The sequence below is a fragment of the Sander lucioperca genome, chromosome 2 (assembly GCF_008315115.2).
Source record: "Sander lucioperca isolate FBNREF2018 chromosome 2, SLUC_FBN_1.2, whole genome shotgun sequence".
NCBI classification, from domain to species: Eukaryota; Metazoa; Chordata; class Actinopteri; order Perciformes; family Percidae; genus Sander; species Sander lucioperca.
The window spans coordinates 10,940,696-10,961,516 of NC_050174.1; the positions used below are offsets into that span (position 1 = coordinate 10,940,696).

Below are 20,821 nucleotides of genomic sequence, written 5' to 3' on the forward strand. Positions count from 1 at the left end.
AGACAGCAGTTTCTCCAGGAAAAATGTTCTTTGAGCAAAAGAAGACCATATCACTAAAATATCGATCAACATAAGCCACTCCAAAGACTTCTCACTAAAAAGGTCTGACTGAATGGCTCCCTCATTTGCCCAAATACTTTCTTCTTCACTAGTTCCCCATCCCACCCCTCTTTCTTCTTTTCCCTATCATCCATTCACCGTCTGTCTACCTTTCCTTCTCACTCTCTTTCTATCCATCAATCATCAACCTTCGACCGCTCCGTCCAAGCTCCCTTCTCTCTTACTTTTCTTTGTTCACCTGCCCTTCCCTTCTCAACCCCCACTCTGCCCTTTGCTCAAGTCCTTGTCTCATGTCTCTACAGCTCTCCCCTTGCCCCTTCATCTCTTTTCCCCCCCTATCACTCTGACAACCACTACACTAAACTGATGCAGTATCAAAGCCTAAGGTGCCCCCCGGAGATTCTGCTTAGCACCTCGCATGAAGCCTGCTGTTTTCTGAGGACCGGTGAGCTCTGTCTGTCAAGTAGCCACTGGTTCTTTTCCCCCGCCTTAAACTGTATACGTTGTAGCTTTTGTTCCTGCCTGACATGGAGTGAAGTTTCTCCATTTATTTCTCTGTTGCTCAACCCTGCTATCGAGGCTGGATGAATTGAGCGTGCATAAATGACATATGATCAATCATGCACTCTTCTTCCCGACAGCTTGTGTCAAGTGGTGCAGTGCAGTGCCACAATAACGTTTTTTTTCTTCTCTCAAAGTTGTTTTTTGTTTTGTTTTTGTATGTCTGTTTTTCTCTGAGTCTGACACTCTTGCCCTTTTTCTAGCTTTTAGGCTTTCAGGTTTGGAATCTTTTTTTACCTCTGTGGTGCACATCAATTCCACAGAGTGACAGAAAAATAAGTGGGAGAGGTGTTCAAACTATACCCATCCTAAACTATAATCATAGAGGTGCCCATATGTGGGGCAATTACTGTTGCAGGTGACTAGAAGTGGGCTGTAAGAGTTTTACTGTAGGGAGCATTTAAAAAACAAAAAAAATGGGAATACCACTAAATCTCACTTTTTCTTGGTCCTATGTCATGCTGTCTGTTGCGGTAGAAATGGCATTTAAGTGATGAATTTATTTAGCTTATATTTACAAACAAATAGCCAACCTTATATCATATGAATAACATCCATCTACAACTAGTTTGCACTAGCATTTTATTGTATGTCCTGGCTGGCAATATTTAGTGTTAATGCAAAAGTAGTTAATGTACTCACACAGCAAAGTATAGGAAGATAGATGGGCACGTAAAAGCCTTGACTTTGACAAGAGACACCAAGGTTCACGCCGCGTCTCTATTTGTATAGGAAGTCAGTTTTTACATTTACAATTTTTAAACATGACCACAAAGGGCCTAATAAAACCACACCTTAGTCAAGCTTTTATTATCAAAAGCAGATATTGTAGGAATAAAACACAAAATGTGAACATTGGCAGTATCGCTGCAACATATTTTTTAGAAGAGACTTGAACCAGCAATGCACCATTTCTCAAACAGAAGTGAGCGCTTTCTGTGGTTTGATATTTTGGACCTGAAATCTCCCTTCAGAATAAAAAGAGCAAGATAGCTGTTTAACTCAATGAAACCCAGCTCTCAGTGAGGATGGAACAAAACTTGGAACCGAGCGACTCTTTCAATGACAGCAGCATTGGCAAAGACTGCCAAGCTGCCAGTGTTGTGTGTGAGGTATATGCAAGTGTGCCTGCGTGAGCATGTCATGTCAGAGTATATATTTTGGACTGCAGTTACAGAGTAGACAAATTCGCTTTCCAGCTAAGTACAAGTCTCATCTACAGGTAATTACCCCACACATACAGTATGTGGAAGAGCACACACACAAACACACACCAGGAAGTGCACAGCACAGTTGAAGACAAGTCTGTTCAGCGATGATAGATGTTATACAGGCAGGGAGGCCGTTCCTCTACTCAGGGTCATCTGTCTTTTCACTGTCATGAGCCGATAGCCGGACACACTCACTCGCTCTTTTTTTGTTTTTACAACTCACGCTCTACCTCTCTCTTTCTCTCTCACTAACACACACACACACACACACACACACACACACACACACACACACACACACACACACACACACACACACACACACACACACACACACAACCTCTCAACAGGTTATACAGTATGTTTGTTAGTGCAGGGAAGAGGACATTGTGATAGGAGTCAATTAGAAGATTAGACTGTCGGAGAAAACCATATTAGAGGCCTATTCATCAGCCTGGGTAAGGGGAACTATCCAACACGGTCTCACAGCAGTTCGTGAAATGGTCACGTTATTTTTAATCTATTGATTCTATCGTAGTACACTAATTATTGTGCAACCAGTAAATTGGTGCACTTGCTCTGCAGAACTAACTCAGGTCGTATATAAATATCTTCATATTGCACCATCTCCACCTCATCATATGTTTTGTCTAATCTGAAAGTCTTCAACAACACAAATGGATAAAGTCCTAATTTGAATTTATAAAGATGTAGTATTACACCAGCTAGTGGCTGAAACCGGTAATGCGTGACCATGTCACCGTGAAGCTAATTACAACTGAACACATGGATTAAAGTGCAAATCATTGTTTTCACAGAGATTTTTCTCCCTACGCTCTTTTCAGAGTAATTACACAAAGGAAAGAAAAAGTACACAGAAAAAGAGTTTGAAAAATGCCCCCTTCCTTAATCCTTAAAATTGTACTCTAATTTTTCTTTTGCCCTTTCTGTCCTCACATTTTTTTCTATTCTATTCTCTCATATTTCCTTTTTCTCTTGCCCATCGTCTTTCTTTTCCTTTTTTCTCCTTTCCTTTCAACATGTATTTTTCTTCTACTGTCTTTCTCTCCCTTTAACTCTCCCCTCAACCCTTCTGACTCACCCCTCTCACCTCTAAAGCCATTTCTCAATAGCTGCGTAAGAAGTGATCCACTTCGCCAACCTGAAAAAGTCAATTATCTGCCTTTTTATGACTTTCATTACTTTACCACTCACACAGTATTTTATTACAGGGCCGTTGGCTCTAACACATACCTGCACATCCACACAGAGCCAAAAACGATGAGACACACATTCCTATATGCACACTAAGATGTCTAGGTTTACATAATGTTCAGTTAGCGCATGAAGTAACAAATAATGACTGCTGAGTGATTGAAGTGCTTTATCTTAAGCAGCAGTGAAGAGGGGTGGGCTGCACCCTTGTCAAACAGCAATATGAAGACTGCATTGTCTCAGGAATAAATACAGTAAAGACACATTAACACTGAGACATAGCTAGATAGGGCAGTCAGTCTACTATGCCAATTTTTCCCTCATTAAATTGTTTACTGACAACACACATTTATGGGGACAATTCGGTATGTGTGTGTGTAATGCTGTGTAATGCACTTGTATGCATGCACAAGTGAAGTATAACAGTATACTGCAGCTATTGGAGAATGATCACCCTCATTTGTCACTCCTTTCCATCTGACAGACACAGTGCGCTCATCTGCATTCAGCACCTGGGGCTACGGATGTTTAATGTTGCCATTAAATTCATCTCTGACATAAAATGCATCTGTGACTAAAGTGTGAGCACAAGCCAAGCTCCAGGCAGTGAATCTAATGTTGAATTCAAGTCTTCAGACAGACAGAAACGGGGGAATATAAAACAAATTTAATATGGCTGGGGTAACTTTGTGATTAACCTAATTGTCCTCTCTGCTTTACTTTACACTTTGCACTCTGAATCTGCACTTGTTTTTGCAAGACATCTGTACCTCTTTTTATTTACCCCTTTTCTACTTTTCCCTGTCTGACTTAGTGAGACCTTCTGAGACTGTCCACTCAACCAACTCCTTAGCATTTGTTGAGTATCATAATGATAATCCCGTACAAAAAGGCTAAGAACCACCACACTAGCTTTTCGTGGGGGAACGACCTTAAGTTATCAGCACACACTTGCACTAATTACTATCAAAACTTCTAGTTGCTTGGAGAGATCTATTTAATATTGGTCCCATGTGTCACATTACATTTTCCTATTTCAGAGAATATTGCCATACCACAGTGCCCAAAGTTGTATCCTGTATTGAAGCCTTAAAGCAATATTCCACTAAAGTGGAACATTCTCACTTTTTAGCACAAAAACCCTTCTATGAGTTCACAAAGTCCACTACTAAGAGTTAGTGCCCGAGGAAACATGAGACACAATACTCTTTTGAGTTTGTAGTGTTATGCGAGCACCACAGGATTTATTCTACTGCTTTATAATTATGTTTGTTCCACTTTTTTGAAAGTAACTGTGCCTGTTTGCAATTCTGAATAATGAGAATTTACCCCCCAAAAAAAAGCATAAATGCCAAAGGTGACAATAGATCACAAAAGCAACCACTGGTTGACTGAGGCTGATTTATTTATTTATAAACTCAAATCAACAATCCAATGTAAAAAATGCAAATTTCCCACCCAAAGGGAATTATTTGTATGGCACATTAAATGTTCATCTATTCTATTCATTACTTAAGGAGATGATCATTTTACGCTATTTATTCAAACGCCATGATCATAAAGGACCAGAATTTCAATTACATTATAATGTGTTGTGTTGTGTTTATTCAAGAAAACAGCTATACTTTGCCTAGTCTATATCCGCGACGTTCCACTTCCGGGATTGCCAACAGCAACAAAAAAGGGTAAATCCAGACAGCTAGCTAGACTATCTGTCCAATCTGAGTTTTCTGTTGCACGACTAAAACAACATTTGAACGTACACATATTCAACCAAAACAAGTTCCTTCCCGAGGCAATTTTGCAGAGTCGCCGTTGCTCCGTACAGCGCTTAGCGTCACCCAAGACGATTGTGATTGGTGTAAAGAGATGGCAATAAACTAGAGCACGTTTTTGTCCCATCCCGGAAAGCTGTGTCGTCTCGCCAGACCCTCCACCGCAGCGCTGTGGTCCACACAGCATTCTGGGAAGGTCTGGTTACGAGATGCTAAAGTGCAAAAGCTCAGGTGCAAAAAAAATATTACAGTAACACCATGAAAATAGATAGTATACTGTAGTATGTGTATGATAATGTATTTTTAGCTTAAAGGGAAATTTGTGTGATTTCAACCTTATCTCTATCTATCTGAATGAGGGATATGGTGTGAAAAAAAAGCCTGCTGTTCTCTCCAATATTCTCTGTGTTTCTGGGGCTCAGCAGCTGCAAAATCTCCTCTACTTTGTAAGAGTAACTCTAACCCTCCAGTGACGTCACTGGAGGATTGAAGAACTACAGAATGCTACTTCAGCGCTGGTAGCTGGGGGCGCAATGCTGTTCACAAACTTCCCTGTTCTCTTCTCTTCTCTTGTATTGCAAACTAGCTACCTTTCCTCTGCAAGAGGATGTGGTGGATGAGATTATTTTACAGTGTACATTTTACAAGTATTGTGACTGACTCGGATATTCAGCCGTATATATACAGTATACATCCGTGTTCAGCCAGAGAGAGGCTGCAGATGCAGCGAGGACGATATGGACAGCGGCACGGAGCCTGAGAGCAAATACCGACTAGTGGTGCCTTTGCTCAAATTGCCCTTCAATGCCAACAGAAACTGAATTGATTTTGGGGCTTTTTTGTCATTGTCTTTTGCAAATGTAATGGTCTGCTTCCTTATGAGTGAGAGCCGCCAACGAGCCGCTGTTTACTGGGCAGTTGCTCAACGAGGAGCACAGCGTGTAGCTAATGTTTTGTGATGACAGTCAGTAACAACATCAACAACATTTAGATAAAATAAATTAAAATGTTGTCTCTCTCTTTTTCATCTCATTTCCTCTCATCTCTGTCAGGCTGCCTAATTTCCTTTCAGAGAGCCAAATACATTGTTTAAGATGAGTCATAATTCTGATTTGTTATTTTGTAGCGCCATTGTTGTCACCACCATGACAAAATAATAACACTGTGCTGAACAAAAGTTGCAATGCTGAGTCATCGCATATAGTACACATGATGTACAGTACATGACAGTGATCCTGGATGCACGACTTTATTGTGACGGACTCTGCACTCAGGTCCGATCCATTTTAAATGTTCACACTTGATATTCACGTTGACAGCAATTCTGAATAAATGTTAACCAATATCCCCTTATTACCTTTTAGTCTTCATGTTTTCTGACTTGGTGCACATAAACATAATTTCCTGTTCATAAGCACTTGCATAAGGGTTAGGTTAAATGAAACTGAAAATGTGCCAAGGTACCAGTAATAAGATTCTATAATCCAAGATATTAAAAGGCATGTATGCTCCTCATCTTCATGTCTTTAAAAACGGTTTCCATGGCAATAACTGAAATATGTTGTATATGTATGTATAGAGGGACATAAAAGAGTAGGATATGAAGACACTAGGAGTTTCCAAACTAGGTGTATACATACATATAGAAGGCAGCAAGTGGAATGTTGCTTTAATTGTGTACTCAACATATAATTTACTGTAATCTTAGTTAACAAGATGATCTGTAAGTAAGACATCTGTCTGTATGAAGTAAAGTTTACCAGTGATGGGTAAAAATGTCTCTGTCAAAGTTGAAAAAAACACCTACCGACACCTATAATTAACACATTGTATCTCTGTTTAATCCGCACACAAACAGAAATGTAAAAACAACACTTTGTGGTTTCAGGTGGCGATATTACATATTATACTATAATACTATCCTTTCATAAAGCCCATGCATACTTAGTTAGGATGACTTCAATGCAAATGATACATTCATTGTATGTGTAAAATGTACTTGGCAAATAACAGACATATTACAATATTATTATTATCTTTCACAAGATGTATCTATTCACACTTCTGGGTTGACAGATATGGTCAGTGAGCACAGGTTTTAGTTTTGATCTCTGAACATTGGTACCTAACCTTGCGACATCACTGTGACAACAAAAATGCAGGATGCTGTGTACAGTCACTGCATCCAGCTGTTGTTTGCTAAGAAATAGTTACAGCACTTAACTCCCCCTGAACCACAAATTATTGTTTTAGGATCTCTGTTCTGAGCCAGGCTTGGAGTCTACCCCCTGCTTTCAGTCTTTATCCTAAGCTAGGATAAACATCTCTACACTCTGTGCACAGATATGAGATAGATATCGATCTTATCATCTAAGTCTCGTAAAGAAAGCATAAAAGTGTGGCCGGGTTGGGTCAGTGGGTAGAGGAGGTGCACATACACTGAGAGGTTTATGCCTTGACGCAGAGGTCCAGGGTTCGAATCCGACCTGTGACGATTTCCTGCATGTCTTCCCCCTTTCTCACCTAGCTGTCCTATCAAATAAAGGCAGAAAAGCCCAAAAAATAATCTTAAAAAAAAGAAGCATAAAAGCATATATCCTCAAAAGAAAATCCTTAAATATTCCTTTAAACTTAAAACCTACTCAGCCAAATTTTATTGGAAGGGTCTGAAGGCAAAGTTTCGTGATGACTACTGTACAGAGGCTTTCTTTTCCAGAGCCTTGTTTTTGGTGATGTTGATAGTAGCTACTAAGCTCAAACACGAATAAGGGCAGTTATAGCAGCAACAAGTTCTCATGGGAAATATTCAGTATTCGCTAAGAATAGTAGAAGTAGTAGAAAGGAAGGTAATTGAGAAATCAACAAAAAGGGTGGGAAACATCTTAATGTATCACTGCAGAATGCAAATGTTATCACTTTGCTGTACATTTCCTTAGTACAGTGCGCTAATCTTAGCAAGCTGTATCAAACATCTGTTCAAGATCAACATACAGTATGCCGTAGACCACAAAAAAAGAGACAAGATAAACAGAGAAGAGGCAGACAATGCATGACAATCATCATGCCATAAAATCATCCACATGCTGCAAAATGACAAAGTTCACGAAACAAAAAAACATCTTGTCATGTCTTACAATCTAGTAACAGTAACAAAAGAGTAACAGTGAATACCTCTTCAATGATTCCTGGAACCGACCACTAAGTAATGGAAAGCAAAGTAATTACTTATTCATTGCCAATCTGATGTTTTTCTCTGTGATACAAATCAGAACAACACGTTCCCACTCAAAGCAAGAAGGAAAAACCGGAAGCCAACACTAATTAGTTTCCCTGTGTTGAACATTTAATAAAGAGATAAAAACTAGAAGCAACAGCAATGGACAATGCATGACAACAGGCGCAGATTACAGGATAGGATTTGATTCTGGTCTGAAAATTAAAAAGAGCTTCTGAAGAGCATGATGCTTAGCTAGTACAAGCAACCTGCTGGCTCGGACTGTGAGAAAATTAAAAAAAGAATGTATCGGCAACACATCACTCAAACCCAATCCACTCACTGCTATATATATATGGAGTCACACCCTCGGAAATACATGCCACAAGAACACAAAAAAGAGCAGTAGAGTTCTGTAGTCTCATAACACGTAGAGTAATCTTAATGAATTGGAAATTTAATAAATGCCCACCCTTCAGGAGATGGATCCAGGAGGTGCTATCTTTACTTCAGCTAGAAAAGATTAGACATACACTGAAAGGTTCTTTTGACACATTCAATAGAGTGTGGACTCCCTTCATCGAATATGTGAAGGTGTTGAATCTCTAACAGCTCATGTTATCTAAGCGCTCTCTTTAGTCATCTGTCTGACTAGCCCATTGATATACCTCTGTAGAATTGGATCTTGTTTTATTTTATTTATTTACTTATTTATTTATTTTTTGCACTGTATGTATGGGGAGGGAGAAGGGGAGGGCACCAATGTGGGACTGTTTCTCGAGTTTGTTTGTATATGTATGTATGCTCATTTCTGTATATTGACAACACCTAAAATAAAGTTATTTATATATATATATATATATATATATATATATATATATAAAAAGAATGTATCAAGAACATAGAAAAATAACCAACACATTTCCTTTAATATATAATGTAAAAATAAATGTAAATGTATAATGTTTAAAAAGCATAGATTAATACAAGATAAAATACTGCACTTTGTCACCACTTAATACATTTTGATTCTATTATATTCCAGCAAATTAAACAGAGAGTAAAGAAAATCTAATCTGGGTTCCCTCATACTCCCTCTGTATGCTGTGTGTTTGTCTATGTCTGAAAAATCACACTGCAGTGCATTTTATCTGTCCCCAGCTCAATTCAAAGGCTCAGCTGGATGCTTTTTTTTTAAGATTATTTTTTTCTGCATTTTTAGGCCTTTATTTTCACAGGAGAGATGTAGACATGAAAGGGGAGAGAGAGGGGGAATGACATGCAGCAAAGGGCTGCAGGTTGGAGTCAAACCTGCGGCCGCTGCGTCAAGGAATAAACCTCTATATATGTGCGCCTGCTCTACCAACTGAGCTAACCCGGCCACGGCTCAGCTGGATTCTTGATGCCTTCTGTTTTTATAAATGTGCATGTGAGTGAATGTTGGTAATTTCGGTTAAATTGGGACCTGTTCACAAATGTGGACATGTTCCCTAATAAATCTTATTATGCCATCGCAAGAGCATGTGAATGTTATGGCTGTAGATTAATCCTCAAATCAATGGAGATATGGGAATTGAGACTTCATGAGTGTCCACTGGATATGGACAGACAAGGACACCTCTGAGTGTTTGTCTTCTGCATAGTAATCAACATTGAAGCAATGAAAAGAGAAACGGGGAAAGAAAAGAAGAATGGAAGAGGAACACTCAACAGGCAGACTGCCGTTACCATAGCAACAGGCAAGCTACATTATACCGCAACTGTCGACATTTAATTTCCTCTGTCTTTGTCTATAGGAGAGATGAGGGAGGAGTTGATGTCTTAACACAAGACATTAAGATATATCACACAAACAATAACATCAGTATTCACCATCTAATACACCCTCCGCCCCCCTCTTCCACCAACCAAAAGCCATTCTGAGGCACACTCATTGTCATGCAGTGAAGATATATAACAATATTACCTAGAGTAAGAGCTGCAACTGGCAAAAGTTCCATGACAAGGGCTTTATGTAACAAAGCACATGAACTTATGCCAAAAAAGTATTTTTGGCCCATCTACTGTATGTTGTGTCAAAATGTAGATGACTGCATACATTTGGTGTTTTCAGCATTGAAATGAAATGCAAGCAAACAAAGCTGCTGGGTTAAAAGTTCATTAGAAACTGCACTACTCTGTTAAAATAAATCCCAGCCATATCTGATTCAAATCAAAACATCTAAAAACAGTCTTTTGCTATAAAGCTACTGCAGCCACTGAAGTGGAAACCTCTAGATCTGCAACGATCAATCAATTAACGAATTTGTCGATTGACAGAAAATGTATCTGCAACTATTTTGATATACGAATAATAGGTTAAAGTCATTTTTTAAGCAAAAGTGCAAATCAGCAGATTAATCGATAATGATCAATAATCATCAATCGTTAGTTGCAGCCCTAGAAGCATCTATCTAAAGTGGCATCACTAAACCTCATACTCTACTCTCCTTTTATTCTCACCCGTTTTTTTTTTTTATCCCAACCTGTCATGATAACATGATTCAAAACTATTGCAGAGTACTGTATACTGTGTCTCTGACACGATCCCTGCTCACCAGCTACTGTGCAGCAAGTACAAGGTGATGGGGGACATTATGACTACATATTTCTTTGTCCTATATTCAAGTGAATGAATATATATATATATATATATATATATATATATATATATATATATATACTCTAATGTTTCCAGTCTTTATTCCCTCCCCAGCTCTCCTTCCATCTCCCCCTTTCCGTCTTTCTCTCTCCCTCTACACACCTACTGTGTTCACCCACAGAGAAATGGAAACTACTATTTAGCACATGGACTTTACTGCTGTAGCTTTGTTATTGAGGTATGTATGTTTACAAAGTAATAAACACAGAGAATGAAATGCTTGCCATCAAAATCATCAAAATGTCATTCATCAAAGAGGTATGCGTGCAAGACTGTGTGTGTGCATGTGTGTACGGCAGATGTTTTGTGCAGCCTGTCAGACAGCCAGCAGTATCCTGCAGCTGATACTCTCTCTGGAGAGGCTGACTGACTGACAGGTGTATGTGTGTGTGCGTGTGTGTGTGTGTGTGTGTGTGTGTGTGTGTCAGTGATGGGAGTAACGCCTTTACAGTAATGTATTCCTTTTTGCTGTAACGCAGTAATATAACGCATTACTAATAACATTTCAGTAATATTATATCCGTTACAGTCTCAGTAACGTGAGTTACTACGCATTTTAACCCGACATTTAGTGGCGTTTTGTTTTTTTAAGAATTCACCAACACCGCAAAACATTTCAGCACAGAAAAAAAAGTCTGTGAGTGTTATTTCCTGTTGCTGGAATATGATGGTTGAGATGACTGCAGGGACGGATACCTTTGCGACATGGACATTATTTTCAGGAGTTATTTCACTCAGTTGAAGCGAGCTGTCCCGTCACTGTTCCCGTCGTCAGAGAACAGAACCAGAGACAGTAGGCTACGGACAACATCTGTGTCCCAACAGGTGACGGTACGTCAGCGCGCACAGCCGTGTGTCCGAGCTGCTGACGGATATAAACATGTCGGGAATTCATGTTTAGGCTTGCTACACGTAACATCATTACAGCGGTGGAAAGTAATTATGCTGTACTTCAATACAATTGTACTTTTAATCAAATAATTTCATTTTCTCCTATTTTATACTTCTACTCAACCACAGTTCAAAGTCAAGTAGGCCTATTGTATGTTTTACTTCACTATTTATTTTATAGCTTTAGTTACTTTGCAGATTCAGATTGATAATACAAAATATTATGAATAAACTATGATGTATGTATTAAAGTGGATGAAGACGAGACTTCAATGATCCCGTGGGGAAATTCACAAGCTACCTGCTAAGTCATAGCCTACTTCTACTGGTATTTTGGTGAAAGTAACTCAAAAGTAACGCAAAAGTAGTGTAATGCATTACAATTTGGAGACAGTAATATTGTAATATAACTAATTACTCTCAAATGACAGTAACTAGTAATCTATAATGTATTACATTTTGGAAGTAACTTGCCCAACACTGGTGTGTGTGTGCGTGCAAGCATGCATGTGTGCACATGTGTTTGTGTTTTCTTGTGTATGACTAGATGGGAGCTTGCTTCGCCTCCAGCAAATCAATGTCCCCTTGCGGGATTGTGGAACCTGAGACAGAAAGCGAAAGAGACTGAGAGAGAAAGAGCAAGCCCTGGGCAAACACATTTTGCTCTCTTTTCCCTCTCCAATCTCAGCTTCTTCACTCACAGACTACATTTTCCAGTAGGAAATTAACACATCAGCAGCCTTGTGTTGAGGGTAAGAAACTTAGACCTGGCTCCAATATGTAATCTGCCCCAGTGTTTCCAGAGTCAAAAACATGTTTTAATGGCATGGATTCCCAACTCCATCGTTATTTATATAAAACAAAATGTAAAATTCACTTTGAAATCAAAAGAAAGAAGAGTCTGTCTAAGCCCCAAAGGTGTGATTTGTTATCGAACTGGAAGCGCTCTTTCCATCCAGTCAATTTCTGAGGTTACACTGCTGCTCCGCACTTCAGCTACAAAAAAATACTCGCTTGCTGTGAAGAACACACACTTCTTCTCCCTAAGCCCACTACATCGCATAACTGTCTCACTGTCAGTAGCACACACACTGTTAAAATTGTGAGATTTGTCTACAGTTTTGGAGGCTTGAGTCATCAATGTCAATCAGTCAGTTGGTCTACCACAAATAGCACTTAGAGTCAGTTTTGTTAAAAATATGTCTAAAACTGACTGATCTTTTCAGAGCATCACCACAAAATAAGGTTAGGGCATTTGAAGCTACACAGCAAATACCCATTTATGCATTCATTAATCTCATGCTCTGCTAAAAGGATGCTATCGTGATGCATTGTCTCTGATTGGCGTTTAAACCAAAAAGAAGAAAACTGGCTTCAGACTAATTACATTTTAGCCTTAACCTTGTATAAGAGAGGAATAATACAAATGTGTGTTTGTGTGTGTATGTGTGTGTGTGTGTGTGTGTGTGTGTGTGTGTGTGTGTGTGTGTGTGTGTGTGTGTGTGTGTGTGTGTGTGTGCGCAGGTGCGTGCGTGCGGACATGAATGCTTCTCCATACTTATACCATCCTCCGTACTTTCAAAGACAAGTGGGACATCAGTATGAATAAAACAACCAATTAACTGTCAGACAAAAACCTTGGATTAGTTGAAAAGGTTGATTCCCAACTTGGATGATTCACTGACACTGTCTAGACAGAGAACATGTTTCTATATTCAGCGCCAATTTCAAAGAGTGATAGAAGCGTGATAAAAAACCCTCTTTAGAAATAAAGAAGCCAAGGCTGAGTCCAATGTCTCAATGGTGTAGTATAGATTAACCTCTACCTCAAAACCACTCACACAAGTTGACCTGCACTGTCTCTACAAACAAAGAAGCTCATAGCCAGCTTATTTAGGGGGAAACATGGAGAGACAGATACATTTACTCCATGGGTGCGAGCAGAAATAAAATAAATTCAACCAGTGAGGAGAAAGGGGATCACTGAAAGTATAATTACCCACTGCTTTGTCAGATACATCACCAGACGATACCAATGGTGATACAACCATTTTATTACACACTGGCTCCATAAAACCAAATAAGCCCTATCCACAGAGCTGCTCTGTGTATGTGTTTGTGTGTATGCATCTTTTTGCAGATGCGTGGGGTGTTTTGCGCATTTCTGTGTGCCCAGCAAGACCTATCCTGATTCCTGAGCGTAAGAAGAAACAAGTGGCCAAATCAAATCAGATATGGAACCATCCTAAACAGAAACTCTAAGTGTTCTCTTTCAGCCGTTGGCTACTGGGAGTAAGAGGAGAACAGAAAGACAGCTTGCATATTCATTCAAAGAGAATTTATTTATTTATTTACCCTCTGTCTTTCTGTGCTAGTCTCTTCTCATCTCCAAGGGAGGGAAAGACATAAAACATGTTTCGCATTTACAGGGAACATTAAAGATCAGCAATTCCTAGAATAGACAATAACACTCTCCCTCTCTCTCTTTGTCTCTCAAGTGGCAATGGAGTGTGTGGCATAAAAAAGCTCTATTGTAGTGTAGACATACTATAGAGAGGATAAATGCCCCTGTGGACAAATTGGCATCAAAACAGGTTCTTGAGCCATGCATATGCTCCAATTGTATGTGATTGAATACCGTTTTAGGCCAGTTAATACCAGACAATTTTTCTCCTGTCTTTTTCTGTCCATGATTGTGGCTCTATTATGTCTAGCCCATCTATACACAAATACACACACATCATTTTTAACTATTTGTCTTAATTTGCTTTGTTTAAGTGCAAGAAAAATCTGCTCAAAATGTTCACATACTTACACTGACAGTACTGCATTGTTTGCGCATTCTCCCTATAGCTTTATAGGGAGAGCATGCATCACAGTATATTAATACAAATATACATACCTCTGATTGTTTTCCCTCCCTGGGATGCGATCTCCTGATGGGTCAATGGGGGAGGGGAGCAGGTTGAGACAGGAAGCCAGGGACTGGCTGGAGTCTTCTCTGGACACTGTGCACACACCCAAACACACATATAGTCATTATATCACATTGATTTTTTTAATCTCAGTTGACACCTAAAATGTGCCAAAGTACCTAACCTTACAACAACATATTTTACTCACCAAAAATAACACCTGTCTACTTACATCTCCTCCCAAATTAAATTAGAGCTATAAAACACCAGTCATGTCACAAGCAGCTAATTAAAATTCAGTAGCGATAGTATTGTCGTTATTTAAACATCAGTTGTTTAAAAAAAAAAAAAAGTATATACTTTTAATTGCACATTTGACAGAGCAGTGTGGAACAGAAACTGGTGGTGAAGTGAAGATTTGGCATTTCTTCATGTCTTTGTAAAGGTCCCGCTGTCTCTCTCTTTCTGTCCCTGTGGGATTCCACAGGGCATGAGTCACAGTTGGATTAAGAACACAGAGCCCTGCAGCTGAACACCGTTGGCCATACATTTATGTGAAACTGCTTGCTTTTTAATCAAGGCTTCAACAAGCCACCCAAGTGAGGTAAAAAAAAATAAGGAGTGCCAATGAGAGTGTGCAGGTGTGTGGATGTGCGGGATGGGGTGTGTGTCCAGTCATGTTTGTTTGTCTTTCTGTATATATCTTCAAATGTACGTTGACATGTATCTGGTCTGTCTGTCTGTCTGAATAAATGTGTGCAGGTGCAAATTTCAGTGTGTGGAAGAACCTTACTCTCCAATCGCCAGCACAAAGTCTTAGTCCCTTGACTTTATGAGAACAATTCATCTAGCATCTAATTTCATGCTACAGTGTGTGTGGGTGTGTTCAGTTCAAACCCACCATCCCTCCCAAAACTTTCCAACCCACATAAGCACAGGAAATTCAGTTTATAAAGGCTGAAGCTCCTGTTGTAATCTTTACTTCACAGTGCTGCTGAGCATTTTACTTATTTTACTACTTTATTTGACTGCAAATGTAATATTCTTAGAGTCCATCTGGGACTTAAATGTAGCCTAGAGAGAGATGATAGAATCTAACCTCACATTTATATATAGCTTGAGATCTGTTAGATAAGAGTCAAAGCCAGACATGCGCAAACACATGAGAGTCAAGCTGAGGGTAAATGTAACCTGTCCCTATATTTACAGGCAAATGTAGCACAGAAATGAAAGGTGATCACATTTCAAGCTCATGTTAAACCAGCTGAGTCATTACATGCTCAGCCAAACACCAACTGTCTCAAGTGGATGTACTGTATACATTTGGTTTCTTTGCAGTTTGATGTTTGTTAATATGAAGCAAACATTTGCTGACAGTATTTGCAAAAGGCTTGCAATTTTGCTCCATTACCATAATGCTCCTGCGAGAAATTATTAAATAAGAATAGTGCTTGCAAAACATTTTACATTTTATTCTCTTTACTTATATGTATGCATTGTTCGTTTATCTTTAGAGTGTCTTGTACTTTTTCCCCTATCCCTTGCTGCTGCAACAGTGTGAATTTCACCATCGTGGGACTAATAAAGGATTTTGAATCTTGAATCTTGAAATGCAATCAATCATTTCACTTTACTACTGTACGTCTACTCACAGTAAAATAGCAAATTCCTTCTTGAGACATGAATATGTTTGGAATTCACACATGAATTTGTAAAGAAAGAAAGAATTTGTGTTGTGGTTATAGCCACCCATCACACTCATTAAATATAACAGATTCCTTATGTGTTATATGAAAGGAGGTTGGGGTTACTGTGTTTGGCACTCTATGCTGCACGGTGGCAGAGCACAGGCAATAATTCTCCACTGACAGTCACCTGCCAACCATGAGGTATGTCAGGAGGAGTGTGACTAAAATGCCAAAAAAACAAAGGAGATAAATCACTGTAAATGAGGCAGTTACATCAAAGTCGTGGCACATGTTAAAAGAACCAGGGAGAGTACTGGTTTCATGTTTTAACGTGATGGAGTAGAGTGAAGAGAAAGAGAGCGAGAGAGAGATAAAGCAAAAAGGGGGTTAAGAGAGGAAAAGCGAATAAGAGGGAAAAAAGAATCAGTGACGATGAAGAAATATGAACAGATGTTCTTGAATAGAGAGAGTGAAAGATAAAAGGCAAGACTTTGTATGTGACAGATTTTCTCTTATGTTTTCAATGTTTTTTTTGCAAGAGCCCTTAGCTTCTTTCCATAGGAACAGCTACACAATGATTTTGGAGAATTGTTTTTTTATTTAAAGGGGCGCTATGCAGTTTTGGCCATTTCAGTAATGCATAAATATGTAGACAGACACTTGCTTGATAGAGTTAAATGTGAAAACGTGAGCTGGTGTATCATCTGTAACTTCTATAGCCTGTCGTATGCTTCACCCACACACTTGCCATAAAGACTTCTGTGTAGAGATGCAGATCTTATGTAAAACATTATTTAAAAAAAATATATATATTACCATGTCGATGTCGTTGATCATCAGAAAGGTCCAGGTCTAACATAAGATCATCTTCATCCAGCTCTGATGAACCCAGGTTGTTTAAAACATCCTGAAGAGAAAATGCAAAACCCCAAAACTTGAAATAAACCATTAAAAATATACATCTAACAAAATAATAATGATGTATTATTATATTCATAATAACATGATTAATGTAGGTTCCTAATAGAGAAAGAAATACTGTAAAATGTAAATGTTGGTCTGAACTAGTTATTATAACCACACTAACAGTTTTTAGCTAGACACTCATACATATCCAACAGGTTTGGCAAACCCTGAGGGTGAAAGACAAAAAAATACAAATTAAAAACAAGGATAAGATATGTCAACATTAAAGCAAACTATTAAATGTTTTTTTTTATAAAAGCAATCCAGGTGGCTCAAAACATTTAGAAAAAAAGATATGCGCTATATATGACAATGTTGTTTTTATTAGGGAATGGAATTTCTTTCACTTTTCCTGCACGTAACAAGATATTTAGTCCCTCATCACTGCAGCCAAGCTCATGAAAACATATTGCTACTCCTGTTACGTGGGCATAATTAGGGTTCAGTTTGAGAAAGCAATACATGCGCCAAATCAGGCTGTAGTTTTGTGTAACATCTGTCAGCATCCCCCATGCTTCACAAGCAAAAAATACCTGCTGAACAAGAAACTCAATATTTCTCTCTTCTCTCTCCAGCCCATTACTTAGTCATTTTTATTAACAATCCAAACTTTCAAAAGCATTTGTCTCATGACATTAACTTGATTTTGTAGGCTCTAAAAATGTATCCAACAAAAAGTGCCATCCTAACACTAACACTAACATTTTTCCATCTACCTTACAGAGAACTCCAGCAATAATAAGTCAAAAACGCAATAAAAAGCCATGTTTCACAAACCTCCCTCCACCCTGGGTGGCCTTGAATTATCAACAGTATCCCTAGTTTTAATATTTCTTGAGAAATCTTTAGATGTTACAAATTACAGATAAGTTTTTTTTCCCAATCCATTATCTATCAAATGAGCTACATCCCCCCCACTCATATAGTGTGTCATGAATCACCACTTAATGCCCACCATAAAATCTTCACTTGTAATCTTTCAGTAAATGCTCCGATGTTCTTGGTATTATTCTGAGATTATAATGATGCCAGATGCTACTTTTGGTTGAGTTGCATTTTAAAAGTCAATGCTGCCATCTGATGGTCATTGAAGAAAACCCCACTGCAGAACAGAAGCTTTTGCTACCATAATAAAGAGTAGCAAATAAATTGATTAAAACACAACATACCCTTGCATAAGAGTGTGCTTTTGTAGCTACATATAAATAATTACAGCAGGGAACTAAATTGGTAAAAAAGGACTTGAGTATGTTCACTTAAAACACACACACACACACACACACACACACACACACACACACATATCCACGTGAGGTAAAAAATTCTCGACTGCCAACATGGGCTTCCCTGGTACCATACTCTCACAATCAGCAGGTTCTTTCCAATTACTCTGGACCTTAAAGGACATGGCAATACCAAGATCAAATAATATTATTTGCAGATAATTCTGCATATTTGATTTAAACAGCATACCATGTAGGTGCACTAGATCTTAGAAAATACTGGTAATAATGAGCACCACAATGTTGTTTTTTTGTTATCTCATACAGTACACTGAAACCTGATGCAGCAAAACTCAGCAGTTTGATAATCTCACAAAGCCAAAATAATTACTATTATTCAGTATGAGTAGTGATTAGACCTGGTTCTGAATACATTCTATTACCTGAAACTTTTAGACAAGATTTTCAAAATGAAAATAAGTGGGTGAGGCTAACTACATGCTTCCAGAGCATTTAATATTGGTTAAAAGTGCTAAAAAAAAGTGAACTTCTGTGCACTTAAAAAATGAAAAACGTAAACCAAAGCAAATACCAGGAGCCAGTCTCATGGAGTATCACAGATGCAGATGGATACAAAAATCCAATAACCAACTCTGTTCAGCTCTCATCACTGTTGTTTGGACATAAACAACCTTACAGCCACACTGTATTGATCTCCTCCCATCGGAGTACAAAAGCCTCAATGCTCAGTGACATGCTTAACTATTCAACTACACCTCTGTCCGTGTGTGTGTGTGTGTGTGTGTGTGTGTGTGTGTGTGTGTGTGTGTGTGTGTGTGTGTGTGTGTGTGTGTGCTTGTTTTACTATATTCGTGGGGTCCAAAAACCGGGGAATACAGTATACTTGTGGGGTCTGCACAGCCTTGTGGGGCCCAAAATGCTGGACCCCACAAGGTTAAAGGGCTGTTTGAGGGTTAAGACTTGATTTGAGGATTAGGGTTAGAATTAGGTTATGGTTAGGGTGAGAGTAAGGGTTAAGGTTAGGCATTTTGTTGTGACGGTTAAGGTTAGGGTAGGGGCTAGGGAATGCATTATGTCAATGACGGGTCCCCACAAAGATAGTGAAACAAATGTGTGTGTGTGTGTGTGTGTGTGTGTGTGTGTGTGTGTGTGTGTGTGTGTGTGTGTGTGTGTGTGTGTGTGTTAGTGAGAGAGAAAGAGAGAGGTAGAGTGTGAGTTGTAAAAAAAAAAAAAAAAAAAAAGAGCGAGCGTGTCTGGCTATCAGTGTGTGGCCATACCTACATGAAGCCATTGTGGACTTTGTAATGTATAACACTATATTACTGTTTTTTTTGTTTGTTTTTTTAAATGGATGCTGAGCACAGTTAACATCAGAAAAAGACCAGAATGCATTTTAGCGTAATGCAATTGAACAGAAGAACTCATTTCAGGCATTACAGGTAATTGCTAAAGGTATTGGGAAAGAAATGAAGACCCATACCGTGTGATACTACTGCACACAGACTTCATTTGAAGCTAAATTACCCATTTTAATGTGCCCCTCTAACCACAGAAATGTATTAATATAATTTTACAACCCAGAGATGTCACCTTTTTACCTCGCTTATGTGATTTGAGTGAGTATAATTCCTGAGTTAATAGAGATAATATCAGATTCAGCTCTCATTAACAGATGGCTCCATCTTTTAACTGCCAAGCAGAATGACATCCAAAGCAGGGATAAGAGGAAGCAAGAGGTTCTTTCTGTCCATTAAAATCCACTGGTTGCTGTTCACACTCTGTGGAAATCACAAATACAGTCTATGAAAATTACATTTTATTCAGTGCTCCGGGGTGATAAATGCATTAAGATCAAGTGAGAGAGATTTGGCTTTGCAGCCAGGTATTATGGCTTCGAGCAATGGAAAATATACAAAGTAACACATGACTTTCATTCTGTCTGAGCAGACGCTTCACAGCCAGTTGTGTTTACAATGTGCCTGAGGGATCAAAGGATTGAATGTCCAGTCAAATCGGAAATCTGTTTGTTGAATGAAAAGAAACTGATTTTTACTCATACTGTCTCACTTACATCACCTGACATTTATTTTTTTTATAAAATATCTACTTCTATCAATACAGAATAATCACTCATCACAAAGCAAAACAAACATACATGTCATATTCAACAAGCAATGCCATTTAAAATGTAAGAGAGACAAATACTTAATCCCTGTGCGTTATACTGTGGACATTTGAGGTACATATTTTTATTCATGATTCCTCTCACGTATTGTAAAGTGTGGAAACTTCATGAGAATATGTTGTGACTGAGACGGTAGAGGCAGAAAACATGACTACAGTCATAACTTAAGAGTGAGATATCCACATTTCCTACATC

General features: G+C 38.7%; 1 protein-coding gene across 6 annotated transcripts in view; it reads right to left on the reverse strand.

Moving 5' to 3' along the window:
• Nucleotides 1-20,821, reverse strand: part of ccser1 (coiled-coil serine-rich protein 1) — a 128,714-nt gene that overhangs the window by 90,666 nt on the left and 17,227 nt on the right. For all 6 annotated transcript variants that reach the window (XM_031308946.2, XM_031308945.2, XM_035992137.1 and 3 more), the window contains exons 5-6: nt 17,048-17,138; nt 14,531-14,636 (exon numbers count right to left, since the gene is read on the reverse strand). In XM_031308946.2, the coding sequence (XP_031164806.1) occupies nt 14,531-14,636; nt 17,048-17,138 (197 nt within the window). The remainder of the gene's footprint in view (nt 1-14,530; nt 14,637-17,047; nt 17,139-20,821) is intronic.